At 52.9% G+C, this 14719-nt stretch overlaps 1 protein-coding gene and 1 non-coding gene across 2 annotated transcripts; both read right to left on the bottom strand.

Annotated features, from left to right (window-relative positions):
* Positions 1-2072: 2072 nt before the first annotated feature.
* On the bottom strand, positions 2073-2177 carry LOC132233941 (U6 spliceosomal RNA). Its single transcript, XR_009452788.1, has one exon. It is a non-coding gene; the product is annotated as a U6 spliceosomal RNA (small nuclear RNA).
* A 4193-nt stretch (positions 2178-6370) lies between these two features.
* STX4 (syntaxin 4) lies at positions 6371-11371 on the bottom strand. Its single transcript, XM_059692205.1, has 11 exons — positions 11316-11371; positions 11029-11130; positions 10817-10916; positions 10624-10698; positions 10035-10105; positions 8732-8840; positions 8583-8659; positions 8210-8347; positions 6941-7051; positions 6775-6873; positions 6371-6683 (listed from the first exon to the last, which is right to left on the bottom strand). Exons 1-10 carry the CDS (start codon positions 11343-11345, stop codon positions 6793-6795), a joined length of 894 nt encoding a protein of 297 aa, XP_059548188.1. The 5' UTR covers positions 11346-11371; the 3' UTR covers positions 6371-6683; positions 6775-6792.
* Between the last annotated feature and the right edge of the window lie 3348 nt (positions 11372-14719).

Consider the following 14719-nt stretch of genomic DNA (forward strand, 5'->3'; position numbering starts at 1 on the left):
GCCAGGCTCCCATAGACTACAGCTGAAGTTTCAGGGGGTTCCCACTGAAAATTTTTGTGTCTAAACCCCAAGTTGGGCTCCCCAGCCCAGAACACCAGAACTGAGAAAGATGAATTGGATGTGAAAAACAGAAGGGTTACTGTCCGCCAGCCAGAGACGACTGGAAATGCAGGCACCCTCTTAAAGGACCAACACACAAAATGTTGTGTGCATCCACTCACCTTTGGTTCCAGCAGAGGGAGGGCAGAGTGGACTAGACCTGTGTGAAAAGAATCCAGGGTTGGGGGCCCTAGGGTTAGAGCTCAGAGGGCAGCAGCCTGTATTCCTGTGCTGAGTCATTCCCCCATATTGCAGAAGACATCTTTCTCAGACAGACCTTTACCATCCAGGCAGCGTTTGCTTGGGCGGGGAAGCAATTGCACCACCCTTTGGAGTTTACACCTTCTTATGGTCTATAACTCGAGGCTCATTAAGAGACTGAGAATAAAAATCAGCTTGCAAGCAGAGGCAGATCTCTGGATGCTTTGAGTCTTTGCCTGATCTGCTATTGGGCCTAAGGCTAGGAAAAGCAGACCTTGGTGTACATCTCGGTCTTTTCAAAGGCATCCAACCCCAGCAGAGGGCGCCACATGCTGTGGATTGCTGAGAGCTTCAAACAGCATACTCAGGCCCAGTCACAAACAGCATCTGATCACTACAGACCCTCCAAAAACAACGGGAGTCATAGCAGATCTACGTAATACACAGAAACAAACCCAAACAGGCAGCTAAAATGGGAAGACAAAAAACAAAAACAAAAACAAGCCCCAAATGAAAGAACAAGAAAATTCCCCAGAAGAAGAGCTAAATGAAATGGATATAAGAAATTTATCAGATATAGAAATCAGAATATTGGTTACAAGAATGCTCAATTGCATGAGAAAAGATATAGAAACTGTGAAAAATGACTAGTCAGAAATGAAAAATGACATACCAATAATAACACATAGGAAGGAATAAACAGTAGATTAGGGGAAGCTGGAGATTATATAAGTGAATTAGAAGACAGGGTAGAAAAAAATCACTCAATCAGACAACCAAAAAAACTGCACAATTAAAAAACAGGACAGCTTAAAGGACCTGTGGTACAACATGAAATGTAACAATACTCACATCATAGGAGTACCAGAAGGTGAAGAAACTGAGCAAGGGATAGAAAACCTGTTTGAAGAAATGATAGCAGAAAATTTCCCTAACCTAGTGAAGGAAAACGTCACACAAGTTCAGGAGGCACAGAAAGTCTCAAGCAAGAAGAACCCAAAGAGCCCTAACTGGTTTGGCTCAAGGTCCTAGGTCCGATTCCGGTCAAGGGCATGTACCTTGGTTGCAGACACATCCCCAGTAGGAGGTATGTAGGAGGCAGCTGATGGATGTTTCTCTCTCATCAATGTTTCTAACTCTCTATCCCTCTCCCTTTCTCTCTGTAAAAAATCAATAAAATATAGTTTAAAAAAAAAAAATATATATATATATATATGTATGTATTTATCAATTTTTTACAGAGAGGAAGGGAGAAGGATATCGAACCTGGGACCCTTCAGTCCGCAGGCCGACGCTCTATCCACTGAGCCAAACCGGTCAGAGCCTTGGTCTCCTTCTTGCTCCTAGAAATTTGGGAGCACTCAAGGTCATATGTAGTCTTGAACACCCATGGTCATATTTCTCCCCACTGAGGCATTTTGTTTGAATGTATGTATCACATCCCTAGAAGAAGAATCCCAGGGTTTTCCCTCCTGTGCGCGTTCATCGGGCTTCAGGGCCCGTGATGCCGGCTGAGGCTGTCAGTACAATGAAGCCAAACTGACGGGACAGGAGCAGGCTGTCCTGCCATTTTTCTAGTCTTTGAGTTGCGCATCAAACCTGGGACTGACTACTCCACACTTCTCCAGCCTGCCTGTGAGGTTCACGATGTTCCCAGCTCTGTGGCCATCAATAATTTCAAGTTCACCAAAGTCACCAGATGATGACTTTGGAGCACAGCCTAATAAGAACCAGATGTTTGCCTCTCTTTTCAGCATTGTTGATACTCTGTTGTTGTTTTTTAGCATTTCACAAATTTGCATGTCATCCTTGCACAGAGGGCATGCTGACCTTCTCTGTGTTGTGTGTTTTTTTTAAAATTATGGTTCTTTTAAAACTTTTTTAAAAAATATATTTTGATTTTTTACAGAGAGGAAGGGAGAGGGATAGAGAGTTAGAAACATCGATGAGAGAGAAACATCGACCAGCTGCCTCCGGCACGTCCTCCACTGGGGATGTGCCTGCAACCAAGGTACATGCCCTTGACCGGAATCGAATCTGGGACCCTTCAGTCTGCAGGCCGACACTCTATCCACTGAGCCAAACCAGTCAGGACAAACCTTGTCTGTATTGTTACAATTTTAGTATATGTGCTGCTGAAGCAAGCACAATACCTTTTTTTTTTTTTTAATTTAAGAAACAGACATGTACTTTCTTGCAGTTCTGGAGGCTAGAGGTCCAAGACCAAGGTGTCCTCAATATGTCTTTTTTTGGTTTGCAGACGGTTGCCCTCATGGCCTCTTCATGTGTCTGTCCCTCTGTAGGTGTGCACCTCTGGTCTCTCTTCATGTGTCCAAATTTTCTCTTCTTAGACGGAAGCAGTCAGAGTGGATTGAGCACGATACCCTTGAGAGCATCAGCCAGGACACTCACTCGCACCATTATGGTGGCTCGAGAGATGATGGAAAGAGCCACTCCTGGTCTTTTAAAATCCAAGCTAATGGCTTTCTTAGAAGGTAGAAGGCTTCTTACCTGTTTGATTCCTGTCAACTCAGTGGGCCAACAGCTAAACTTACATTTCTTTTCAGACATTCCTCCTTTTATTTATTATTATCATTTAAAAATATTTTCTGATTGATTTCAGAGAGGAAAGGCGAGGGAGAGAAACATCAATGATGAGAATCATTGATGGGCTGCCCCTGCACGGCCCCTAATGGGGATTGAGCCTGCAACGCATCCTTCACCAGGCACGGTGAACTCCTGGTTCACGGGTCGATGATCTATCGCTGAGCCACACTGGCCGGGCTGATTCAGAGGTTTTCACAAAGGGCACGCGAGCCATACACTTGATATGGCCCTTGTCACAAAGATGAGTTTTAATCAAACTTTGTGGCTTAAGAGTCTTGTCAGTTTTATCTTTCACTGGTTCAAATGTGGATCATTTGCCTGGAGTTGCTATATTCTCTTCCATTTCTCCTTATGGTGGCCAATTCTTTTCTGAGCCAACTCTTTATTATAGTAACTTATCAACTGCACCCAATAGCAACTCATGCATGCTACTAATAGTCTCTTTCCCAAAGGTTTTGCCTAAGGCCCTAAGCTCATTTGGATAGAATTTATATTCTTACTTATTTCCAGCTTATAGTTTAACCAAATGCTTCATCACTGCATAACACCCATCATCATCTTTCCAAATTCCAATGATAGTTTCCTCACCAACCACTGTCCAGCTCCAAGATCAAAGTCACAGAATTCAGGTTTATTTTTTATTGTAGCAGCTCCCCACTTCTGGGTACTATTTCTGTAACAGTTGGTTTAGACTCATTATGATGTGGTAACAACCAATCTCCAAGTATCAGTGGCTCACAGCAAACGAAGTTTACTTCTCATTTACATGACACGTCATTTTACAGGTGGGCTACAGCTCATCTTCATGGTATCTTAACTCTGAGTTCCAGGCTGAAGAAGTCTTGATCTGGCAATTACTAGGCTCATGGCAGAGGGAAAAGAGAAGGGAAGCTACTAGACTACTCGTTGGTGCTTAAAGCTTCTATTTACATTTCTACTCACATCCCATTGGCCAAACCAAATCAGAGAGCCAAGCCTGTTGTAAGTGGAGCATGAATGTCAAGTTCCGTAGGGAGGGGCCCCACAGGAATGACAGTCTGTATGGGGAATAATGCACTTTACCACGGGGTTGTACCAGAAATGTCAGTCATTGAGTTCATCTACTCCTTCTTAGACACTCTGCTACGGCATTTTGTATCATATAACCTCACATATATCTTGGTCAAGGATGAAATCTTGACTGAAGATAGACAAATTACAGGCCGGCCAATGCAGCCTGACCTAGACCAGCAGGCTCTTTGCTTAGGCATTGAACCATGAAACGCTGAATGAACGAGGCAGCTAGCAGAGAGAGATGCAGCTGAAAGCTCGTGCTGCCAGGTGGATTTGGAGGAACCACAACTAACCAAGACCCTGATTTCTGAAACTTGGGCTGACAGCAGCCATGCCAGGATTCCAGTGCACACCTGCCCTTAGCGCCTCACTCAGGTCAGCATCCCACAGGGACGAGGAATGCACAAGGGAGCCTGTGAAACTTCCAGTGCTTGTGCCCCTTTGTCTGCTAGGTCTGCTCAGACTTGCTGCTTCCTGTTCAAAACCTTCCAGGGCCCCCGAGCCCACAGGAGAAGTTCAAACTAATGAGCCTGGCATCCAAGCCCTCAACCTAACCATCTAGCCACCTCTTCCAGGAGGTTCTAGACAGCTTCCTGAGTGAGGCAGGGAAGCAGCCTTGTAGGGGTGGCGCTGTCCAGCATGGCCAGACAGAAGTCAGGTAGCACACACGGACCCCCGGCTGCACAGGTGTGGCATGATCTCTGCATCGGCCTGGCAGTCTCTAGCAGATCCCAGTCGATGTCACAGGCGGTGCCGTTTTATTCTGAAGGCAGAAAGGCGAGGGAGGAGAAGATGAACAGGACAGGATTCTGCTGAAGATCCCAGCTGCCGGGGAAGAGATGCAGGATCAGGGAAGCCCAGAGGCCCATGTCCAAGTCGGTCTTCTACTGGGACAGAACCTGGCGGCCGGCAGCTTCTCCACGGGGTAGACGTCAAACTGATTGCACACCGCTGAGAACGAGCCCTTTCCCAGAGGTGTCACCTGCACACAGGGTGCCCCATCTCCAGCAGGAAGGAGGCGTGGGTCCCCTCCCAGACGCGCGCAGGCGCACGTTCAGCGGCTGGGGAGCGGAACCCAGCCTGGCCTCTCCCCTGGGTCCCCTTCCCTGCGTCTCTCACAGGCTCATGATCTTCTTTCCGCCGCCTCTTTCGCAGGTTTGATCATGCCCCTTGCGCTCTGTGAACCAATCACTTTTCGGTGCAACAGTGGACTTGCTCTGAGGCCCCACCCATATCAACATTCTCCATCTAAAAATGCTGTTTAATACTGGGGTGCTCAGTCCGCCAGGACGACCTACAGACCAACTCCAGTGCTTGTCGGGAACAGCATTTAGGCCCACTCGCCAACGTTTTCCAGTCGCAGCTGCCATCTCAACCACGCTGCATACACTCAGGGCCAAGTATACACACTCCCCCCAGCACAGGCTCACCGCCACTCCAGGGCCACCCCAAGGCGCCCCAGGATGCCCAGCCACGGATGGAGGCAGCGAAAGCAGGGGTTGTGTATCTGGGGTCCAATCCCACCTTCTGGCCCCTCCCCCAGCCCAGGTCAAAGAGGCCTGGGACCACACCGAGGACATCACACGGAGCCCTTCCACAACGGGTCACCACAGCATCCACATGTGTGCCCCCACTCGGTGGCAGAAGCAAGAGACACTGCGGCTGGACAGGCTGGGCAGCCCAGAGCGGCAGCAGCCTGTGGATCAAAAGCGGGATGGGACAGGCGGCCAGGACCCACCCGGAGATCTTGGCGGGGTCAGGTGCTGCCTCAGCCCTAAAGCCGGGCGGCTGGAGGCAGGTGCCACTCCCAGCTCCAGAAACGAGGCACCTGCACTTGGAACGCTTAGAGGTTTAGAGTTGGGGCCTGGAGCTCCAGCGCCCCATAAAAATCCGGCTCCTTGCCTCCTCTGCCTGCTCTAGCCACATACCCCTTAGAAACAGCGTGTGCTGACCCGGAGTCGCTGGCTCTCCAGCTGAACTCCTATGTAAAAGGCAAGGCTTTTTTCTGGGTTCAGGGTCTGGCCTGTGGGACACTGCCTGGCAACCTCTCCCTTAACTGGCTCCTCATTTAACTCCACTCAAATGGCAAATCTGAGTCTGGCCCTTCCCTGTCCACTGTATCCAAAGAAACAGCCTGCTCCTCACAATGGCCCACCGATGACCCCTCCCCCATCCACACACATCTCACCTGCGTCCCAGCCTGGTCTGGCCCACCGCTCAGGGTTGGGAACCCACAGTGGCCTTTCCCCAGCGACAGAACTGAGCCAGATGTGGGTGCTAGGCCTCCCGGCCCACGTGTTCCTGTGGGAGGTGAAAGGCCGGCCTGCTGGAGTCACGGTGCCCGGAACGGCCTGACGGAAGCCTGCTAAGGCCTGGCCTGGCCGGGCAGCACGGCCAGGAGGTGGGAAAGCTGGACACTTGGAGGCTCTGGGCCAGCCCTTCCAGGAACACACATGCACAAGGGAGTCTCAGCCTTTTTTGTGTGCGTTTTAATTTCTTACAAAACCATGTGTCCCATCCAAACAGGACAGTGCAGGCCCTCCGCCAGCCATTGTGGCCCCAGGGAGAGGCCCCCACGAACAGGTGGCTGCCAACCCCAGGAGAGCCACCTGCCCCCCTGCACAGGGCCGGTGTGCGGAAGGGGGTCCGGCGGCAGGGTCTGGGCTGCCCCCGCCCCAGCGGCCGGCAGAGGAGGCACACCCTGGGTCCCGGGCTCTGAGTGCCTGCAAGGGAAGGAGGGAGAAGACGGTCTGAGGGGAGGAGGAGCGGCTGGGCCGGGGTGGGGCAGGCCGGGGGGCAGGCCCGCAGTCTCACCGAGAACGCACGATGCTGTTAAGTCGTTACTGAGACGGCAATGGCGACTACCAGGATGAGGACAAAGATGGACACGCAGATGGCGATCAGCACTTTCTTCTGTGGGGGAGGAAGGAGTCAGGGAAACTCACTCCGGGGGGGAGGGGGCCCCCCAGAGGAGGCTCACCTTCCGGGCCTTCCTCTGGCTCTCCAGGGCCCTCTTGACATGTTCCTGCCCACGTTCCACGTAGTCTGCTGAGCTCAGGATGTTCTTCTCAATCCGGTTGATCGTCTCCCCCTGCTCGGAGGAGGTGGCCGCTCAGGCAGGTGGGGGCGAGTGGGGTAGGAGGGCCCAGTAGCTCACGCTGCCCACCCCAGCCCCAACCACCAACGGACATTCCTGGCAGAACACTGCACTAAGGAAGACACGGAGGCGGGACCACATCTGCCACAGTCCTCCCTCCCGAGGTGGCTTCCAGGCCCTTCCATCACGTGGTGCCTTCTGCTCTGCTCCCTTGACCCACACAACCCTGACTCGCAGCGGGGTCTTGGGGCCAAGAGCCTTAAATAGTTCGTCGCTTTTCACAGAGCACGAACTTTGGTCCCCTCAAAAAACTGACTGGTTCTGCCCGTTCTTCCAGGTCCGTGGTCGGCAAACCACGGCTCGCGAGGCACATGCGGCTCTTCGGCCCCTTGGGTGTGGCTCTTCCACAAAATACCACGTGTGGGCGCCCACATACAGTGCGTTTGAAACTTCATGGCCCATGTGCAGAAGTCAATATTTTATGGAAGAGCCACACTCAAGGGGTCAAAGAGCCACATGTGGCTCGCGAGCCGCGGTTTGCCGACCACTGTTCTAGGTCCATCTCCCAACAGCTGTGCCGCCCTTCCTGTCCCTGCCTCCTCATGCATCACCGGCCTCCGGTCCCGGCACTCCTGAATGAAACCCCTTCCCGTGACTCCCAGCGATAGGAGGGTGCTGGCTGCAGCCCCAGCGGGTCAGCTCCTCCAGGACAAGGCTGGAAGCTCGCCTCGCCCCAACAACCAGCGCCACAGCAGGAATAACGCTTCCCGCCCCAACCTTGTACAGATTTTCGGAGACAGGCCCTCTGGGGGAAACTTTGAGCTCTTAGAGGTTGAAGGGTGTATTCTATTGGTGGAGGGGCCAGGGTTGGGGCCGTACCTGGGGTGGGGTCAGGTGGCCGGGGTGGGGAATGTTATGTATAGAAAAGTGGTCATCTGGGTAGCTGTAGAGGTGGTTGCAGCTCTGGGGCCCAGCTAAGGACGGAGGTAAGGGCCAGCCGTGAGGGCGTGGCCCAGAAGGGAGGGGAGCAAAAGCCTGGGGGAGAGAGGCTAAGAGTAGCTGTGGGCTGACAGTTTCGGCTGGAGGTCCGACTGAACATGGTCTCACATCTGGGGTCTGGGTCAAGCTCAGCCGGCCCCCTGGGCTGCCCACCTGCATCTCCACCTCAGTGGCCAGAAAAGTGAAGATCTCATGAAGTTCACGAATACTGCGTTCAAGCTGCTGGATCTCGCTGTGCCGGGCCGAGATCTCATTTAGGGCCTGCCGCGTCACCTGCGTGTCCTTCAGTATCTGGGGAGTGGACAGGAGTGGAGGGACAGGTAACGGGGAAGCCCGCAGCAGGTCAGAAGTTCGTGTTGAGGTTTATGGCAGCCCTCGGGTCTAGCACCGGGCCAGGGCCCTGCTGACCGACTCCCGGCATGCAAATCCATTCCCTCCTGGGCCTCAGTATCCCCTCAATCAAAGAGGACCAGAGCTTGGAGAGGACGGGAGGCCCAGCAGAGGGAGGCTGGCTGTGGCCACTCACATTGGACACAAACACCTCGCTCTGCCCGCTGTCCAGCATCTGTTCGAGCTCCTCATCAGACACCATTCCAGCATTTGCTGTGAAGGAAAAGGCCGGGTTGAGAGCTGGGTTGGGCTAGCCCGCCCTGTGGGCCAGGCTCCACAACTCACTGATCTTCAGCTGCCTCCGGATCCGCTCCACGTTCTTCTCCCGGTACTCGGACTGCATCGAGTTGCACTTGTTGATGAGCTCCACGAACTGCTGGGACAGGACCCCATGCTGCAGGCAGAGAACACAGGCTGTGCCTCGCTGCGAGGATCCTTGCCCAGTCTGGGCCTCAAGATCGCCACCGGGACAGCGAGCAAACAGCATGAGCTGGTGTAGGTGCTGCTGCCTTCCCAACCTGAAAGGCCCCCCCATCCCCTCAAAGTAAAAGCCGAAGTCCTTTCCAGGGCCTACATGACCTGCCTCTCCCCCATCTCCCCTCTGACCTTACCTCCTTCCACTGTCCCTCCCTCATTTCCTCCGACCACAGAGGCTCCTTCCTCCTCCCTGAACAAAGCACGCCCTACCGTGGGCCTCTGCGCTCGCTGCTCCCTCGGCCTAGAACCTCGTGCCCCACGAAGGCCTTGAGTCTTTGCTCCAGTGTTACTGTCGGAAAGCAGTTTTCTCCACTTGACTGAAATTGCCACCTGCCTCTGCCAGCGCTCTCAATCCCTCTCTTCCTGCACCTTTTCCCTTAATGCATAACAATGTTCTAAAACACCGTACTTCTTTATTACGGTGACTGTCTCTCCCCACTGGGATGTAAGCTCCAGGACAGGGGTCTTTGGACTGCTGTAGTCCCAACAGCTGGCACTCGGTACATACTTGTCGAATGCTTGCTGGACACCAGCCTCACTGCTTAGACTCGGGGGGTGTGCTGGTAAAGCCTGGCGTTCAGTCTGTTGCCCAGGTTTACAGGTCCAGCTGGGCCCTCACCCAGAAGGGGCCGATCAGATCACCTCAAATCTTCCTAAGATGTTGATTAAGTGACCTTCCCTCCAGGGAAGTTCCACTTCCTGATTTCTGGAATTCTGCCCACAGGGCAGAGGCTATCCGGCATCCCTGTCATTTATCACTGCTCCTTTTTCTTCCTCGGACAGAGCCATTAGCGAACAAGTCCTACCTCAGTAATGTCTTCCCCACCTATTCAAGCTTAACTTCCCATCTTGGCTCCTAGAAAGCATGTCTCCCATAGCTGAGCCCAGGTCAGATCTGGGGACTCAGCAACTTCTCATTGAATGAAGAAAAAGGCAGGGTGTTATAATGGATTGGGAATTCTTGATGTTGGGTGAGTCCTTTCTCTCTCTGAGCCTCAGTTTCCCCATTTGGAAAACCATTAGTTTGGACTTGCTGATCTCCAAGTCCCTTCCCTCTTACTTCTATAAAACACTTGCTGAAATGTTCTAGTTCTGGGAATAACAAACCCACCTGTGTTTTTCTCATTCTTGTGTTGACTGAATTATAATTCTCATCAGCTTCCTCCTTCTGGGGCTCAATGGCTGTGGGAAGACACAAGGGTATTGTGGGGGACGGAGGGTGACCTGTGGCTTCTGAAAATTGTTTGGGGATCAGGACGCAGGGCCAGTGTCATACCCAAGCCACACTACAGAGAGATGCTTATATCCATACGATTTTTTGGGGAAATATAATTTATCATTAAATGACTAATTCTAAGTCTCTGACAGGGGAAAGCATATTTTTTCTTTGCAATACGTACATCAGCTAATTCCCAGAAGGATGCAGAGGCCTCCTAACAAAACCCCAAATGCCTGCCCAAAGAATGCACATTGGGCGGCAAGAATTTTAGGAGTAAATGGTTTCATAGTAAATAAAAGAACCCGAGAGGCAGGCATGTGCTGTGGAAAGTGCTATGGGCTGGAACACGGAGATGGAGATTCTAGACTGCTGTGTGACCTGGATAGATCGCTTGGCCTCTCTGGGCCACAAACTCCCCCAGATATGCCAGGAGCTGGGCAGGACCAAAGGGAAGGATCTGTCTCAGGTCCCAGGAGCTCACCCTTTAGCTGCCCGCGGATCTCCCTCCCCAGCTGTTTGATCTCTTCGCGCAGGTTCTGCAGGTCCTGCTTCATGCCTGAAAAAAGAAAGCAGTCCCTACCTCAACAAATCTCCCTCGCCACCACCTGCGTGGAACTACAATACCCAAAATGCCTCTGGTTGAGCATGCGTTCTGCACCCAGGTTTTCACTCACTCTCCTCGGGAAGGGGCGTGGCCAGGATGGTAACCTGCTGTTTCTCCAACTCGCGGACTTTATTCTCCAGCTTGACAATGGTCTGCCGAATTGTCCGGACCTGGGGAGGGTGACCGAGAGGGCGGAAGGAGATACGAAGGCCCTCCAGACCGCGCTGCTCCTCGGGTCCTCCAGCCCCCTCGGGAATCCAGGCAGAGACCCCAGGCTCATACCTTCTGGAAGAACTCATCGTCCGGGCTCCCCAGCCGTGCCGTGCCCGGGTGAACCACCAGCGCGACCCGCTCCCTGTCCTCATCGTCCGAGCTGTCATCCCCCTGCCAGGGCCGGGGTCATTGGCATCACTTCCTTGCTGTGGCTCTCCCCACAGGACTCACGGGCTTCCGGGTCTTTCCTTCCTCGCCCTCAGCCACCCCTCCCTGCCCCGAAGACCAGGAATCCTGCATTCCGGCCAAACCCCACCCAGTCCTCCCGTCCCAATCCTGCTGCCCCGACTTCTCACCTGCCTCAGCTCTTGGGTCCTGTCCCGCATGGCGGCCCGAGCTCCCACTCCCCGCACCTGAGCCCTGAGGGCCTCAAGATTCTAAGTTTGGAACTCCCGTACTGCCCTCACACCCCGACACTGCCCTCCGCCTTCACCCTGCGGGCCCCAAACCCCCCACGAGCCGCCAGAGGCTCTGTCCCTGACACCATCCACAGTCAATGGGATGGTGCTACCCACGGGGACCTCCAGGATTCCACAGGTTGAAATTCCCTTTTCTTTCCCCCCCTCCCGCTCCCGCAGCCTAGGCCCCACCCTCTTTTGGATGATTCCGGGCATGCGCACGGGGTTGCGTCTCCTTCCCGTGGGAGGGAAAGGCGAAGGTCGGAAGCTGCAGCGCCCCGACCGGAAGCAAAATTGCCAGGATGTGAGAGCCCGCCCCCTTTACCGGAACTGTCTTCCCAAGGCAATCGCGTTGCCAAACGGGGTGGAAATGCCTCATTTGTACGCAATCTGAAAGGCCCTGCATCTCACATCACCCCACGGTGCACCCCCGCGTCACGTGACCGGTCGGGTCCCAGACCACAGAACGTGACGTTTTGACTGTCACGTGCCCCGGCTTCTGTCAACCCCTTCTCTGGAACACCCATGTCCCCACGACAGCTCGAGCTGCGCCCCTCCAGCTCCCACGAGGCGGGGAGGGGGCGCTAACTAACTCCAGAGACCTTTTGAAGCAGTAGGTCTTAGGACCCTTGATGAATTTGGCTCTATTTCTTTTGGTCCAGAGGCGTGGGCAGACTGAAGACTTAGAATTTGGAGCTGTCAGCATCATGGGACCTTGAAATTCAGAAAATAATAAGATCCAGAATTGCAGGATTTTGAAGGCAGAGAATCTGGGGGTGGGAAGTGACCTCACCCTAGCAGAAATCTCTTTTCCCCGCATCGTCCTGGCGCAGCCTTCGACGACAGGTGGGCGGCTGGCGCCCTGCTTGGGCACTGAAGTCCCCCCGCACTCACCACCTTATGAGCAGCCAAGCCATTTCAGGTTAGCTCAGGCTGAGAAAAGTGTCTGTATTATACTGAGCAGTTTGCCTTGCACCTGGCTATACCCTCCAGGACCGCCCCCCCCCCACCCCGCCTCCACCACCACCACCCACATAACCAAAAATCTGCACATATTCCACATCATAGTTGACTGTGAGTTCTTGAACTCAGGGCATGACTGACTTTTTTAACCTGAGTTCCCAGCACCTGGTTCCCTACCTAACTGGCCCTCAGTACATATCTGTTGACAGGATTTTAGCCGTTCATGTGTCTGAGGGTAAAGCTCATGTTCCTTGGTTTTCTCTATTAGGCTTCAGACCCTCACAGTGACACTTCTCTAACCCTGGCCGCTAGACGTTCATTCAATAGTTATTTATTGGGCACTTACTATGGGATAGACACTGTTCTAGGGGCAGGAGATACATAGGGCCTAACAAATAAAAATACCTTGCACTTGTGGAACTTACTCAATAGGAGGAGTCCTATAGCCACTGATTGAGTCTCAGCGAACCTGGAATGCATATCAAGTCTCCTGGACCCCACAGCTCTTTGCAGGGCGCTTATAAAGGGTGTCCCAAAATTCACGCAAGAAGTAATTTTGATAGAAAACACAGGTTTATAATTAAAATTGTAAAATTTTTAATGATTCATAAAGTATACAGTATAGGGTTATGTATGGAATACCATATTGGGTAAGTGGCCTCCATGGCTTTGCTGGCACATATGCACTCTTTTGTTGAAATTTTTCATGACCGTTTTGCATAAATGTGGCTGAATTTCAATGAGGCTCATTTTCATCTTGATGGCTTGGTTAATCGACAAAATTGTCGCATTTGGGGTTCAGAAAATCCACGAGTGATTGTTGAGAAACAAATGCGTCCACAGCGTGTCACTGTTTGGTGCGGATTTGGGGCTGGAGGCATCATCGGACCATTCTTTGAAAATGCGGCTGCTCAGGCGATAACAAGAGGCGTTTGTGCCAGCAAAGCCGTGGAGGCCATTTACCCGATATGCTATTCCATACATAACCCTAGACTGTATACTTTATGAATCAATAAAAATTTTACAATTTTAATTATAAACCTGTGTTTTCTACCAAAATTACTTCTTGCGTGAATTTTGGGACACCCTTTATGAAGGATCAAGCAGGGGAAGGTAAGACCCCTCTCTAGAACGCCCTGGTAAGAAAATCTAGATTCCTATGACTGAGTTGCTGTGGCCTCTGCATAGTCACTTGTCTCTGGGCCTTGATCTCCCATCTATAGAAAGGGGGTGGGGCGATCATCTTTATGGGTATTCCCTGCTGTGAAGTCCAACGAATATGAGTTTGGAAACTGTCAAATGCTGCCTTATCTACACTAATAAAAGAGAAACATGGTCATTGGCGTACGACCGCTACCCTTCCCATTGGCTAATCAGCGAGATATGCAAATTAACTGTCAGCCAAGATGGCGGCCGGCAGCCAGGCAGCTTGAAACTCACATGAGGCTTGCTTGCTTCAGTGTCAGAGGAAACCAAGGTTCCCGCCTGGCTGCCGGCCTCTGAGCCTGCAGTTTGAAATATTGTAAGTTTGAAACATTGTAACAAATACCGCAGGACTTCAGCCAGCAGATTCGCAACATTGTATGCAAAGGCCAGAAACCTCCTTTCAGCAGCTGAGGCGGCCTAAGAGCTGGAGCCTCAAGCTAAAGCTGGCCCAGAATTTAAAAAAAAAAAAGGAAAAAAGGAGCGGTTGGGAGCTTCAGTCCCAGCCTGAAAACAGCCCTCAGCCCCTCACCCAGACTGGCCAGGCACCCCAGTGGGGACCCCCACCCTGAAGGGTGTGTGACCAGCTGCAAACAGCCATCATCCCCTCATCCAGGCTGGCCAGGCACCCCAGTGGGGACCCCCACCCTGATCCGGGACACCCTTCAGGGAAAACCAGCTGGCCCCCACCCGTGCACCAGGCCTCTATTCTATATAGTAAAAGGGTAATATGCCTCCCGGCACCGGGATCAGCGTGACTGGGGGCAGCGCACAAACCCCCGATCGCCCTGCGGCTCTGTGTGTGACAGGGGGTGGGGCCACAACCTCCCTATCCACCCTGCTCTGTTCTTGACAAGGGAAGGCGCCCCAACCACCCCCCCCCCCCCCAGCCCTGCTCTGTGTGTGACGGGGTAGAGCCATAACCTCCCATCGGCCCTGCCCTGAGTGTGAGAGTGGCGGCGCCCCAACCCCCTGATTGGCCCTGCTCTGTGGGTGATAGAGGGCGGTGCCCCAACCCCCCCCTCCCACGGGCCCTGCTCTGTGTGTGATAGGGTAGAGCCATAACCTCCCCATCAGCCCAGCCCTGAGTGTGACAGGGTGCGGTGCCCCAACCCCCTGATCCGCCCTGCTCTGTG

Source organism: Myotis daubentonii, chromosome 4, assembly GCF_963259705.1.
Source record: "Myotis daubentonii chromosome 4, mMyoDau2.1, whole genome shotgun sequence".
NCBI lineage: Eukaryota > Metazoa > Chordata > Mammalia > Chiroptera > Vespertilionidae > Myotis > Myotis daubentonii.

What these genes read in the sequence shown, in the direction of transcription:
- STX4 (XM_059692205.1), bottom strand. Translation starts at nt 11,345, where the DNA reads ATGCGGGACAGGACCCAAGAGCTGAGGCAG. An exon ending in GATCCGCGGGCAGCTAAAGG is followed by an intron (nt 10,106 to 10,623) that starts GTGAGCTCCTGG and finishes GTCTTCCCACAG; the next exon opens with CCATTGAGCCCCAGAAGGAG. An exon ending in CCGGAGGCAGCTGAAGATCA is followed by an intron (nt 8,660 to 8,731) that starts GTGAGTTGTGGA and finishes TTTCCTTCACAG; the next exon opens with CAAATGCTGGAATGGTGTCT.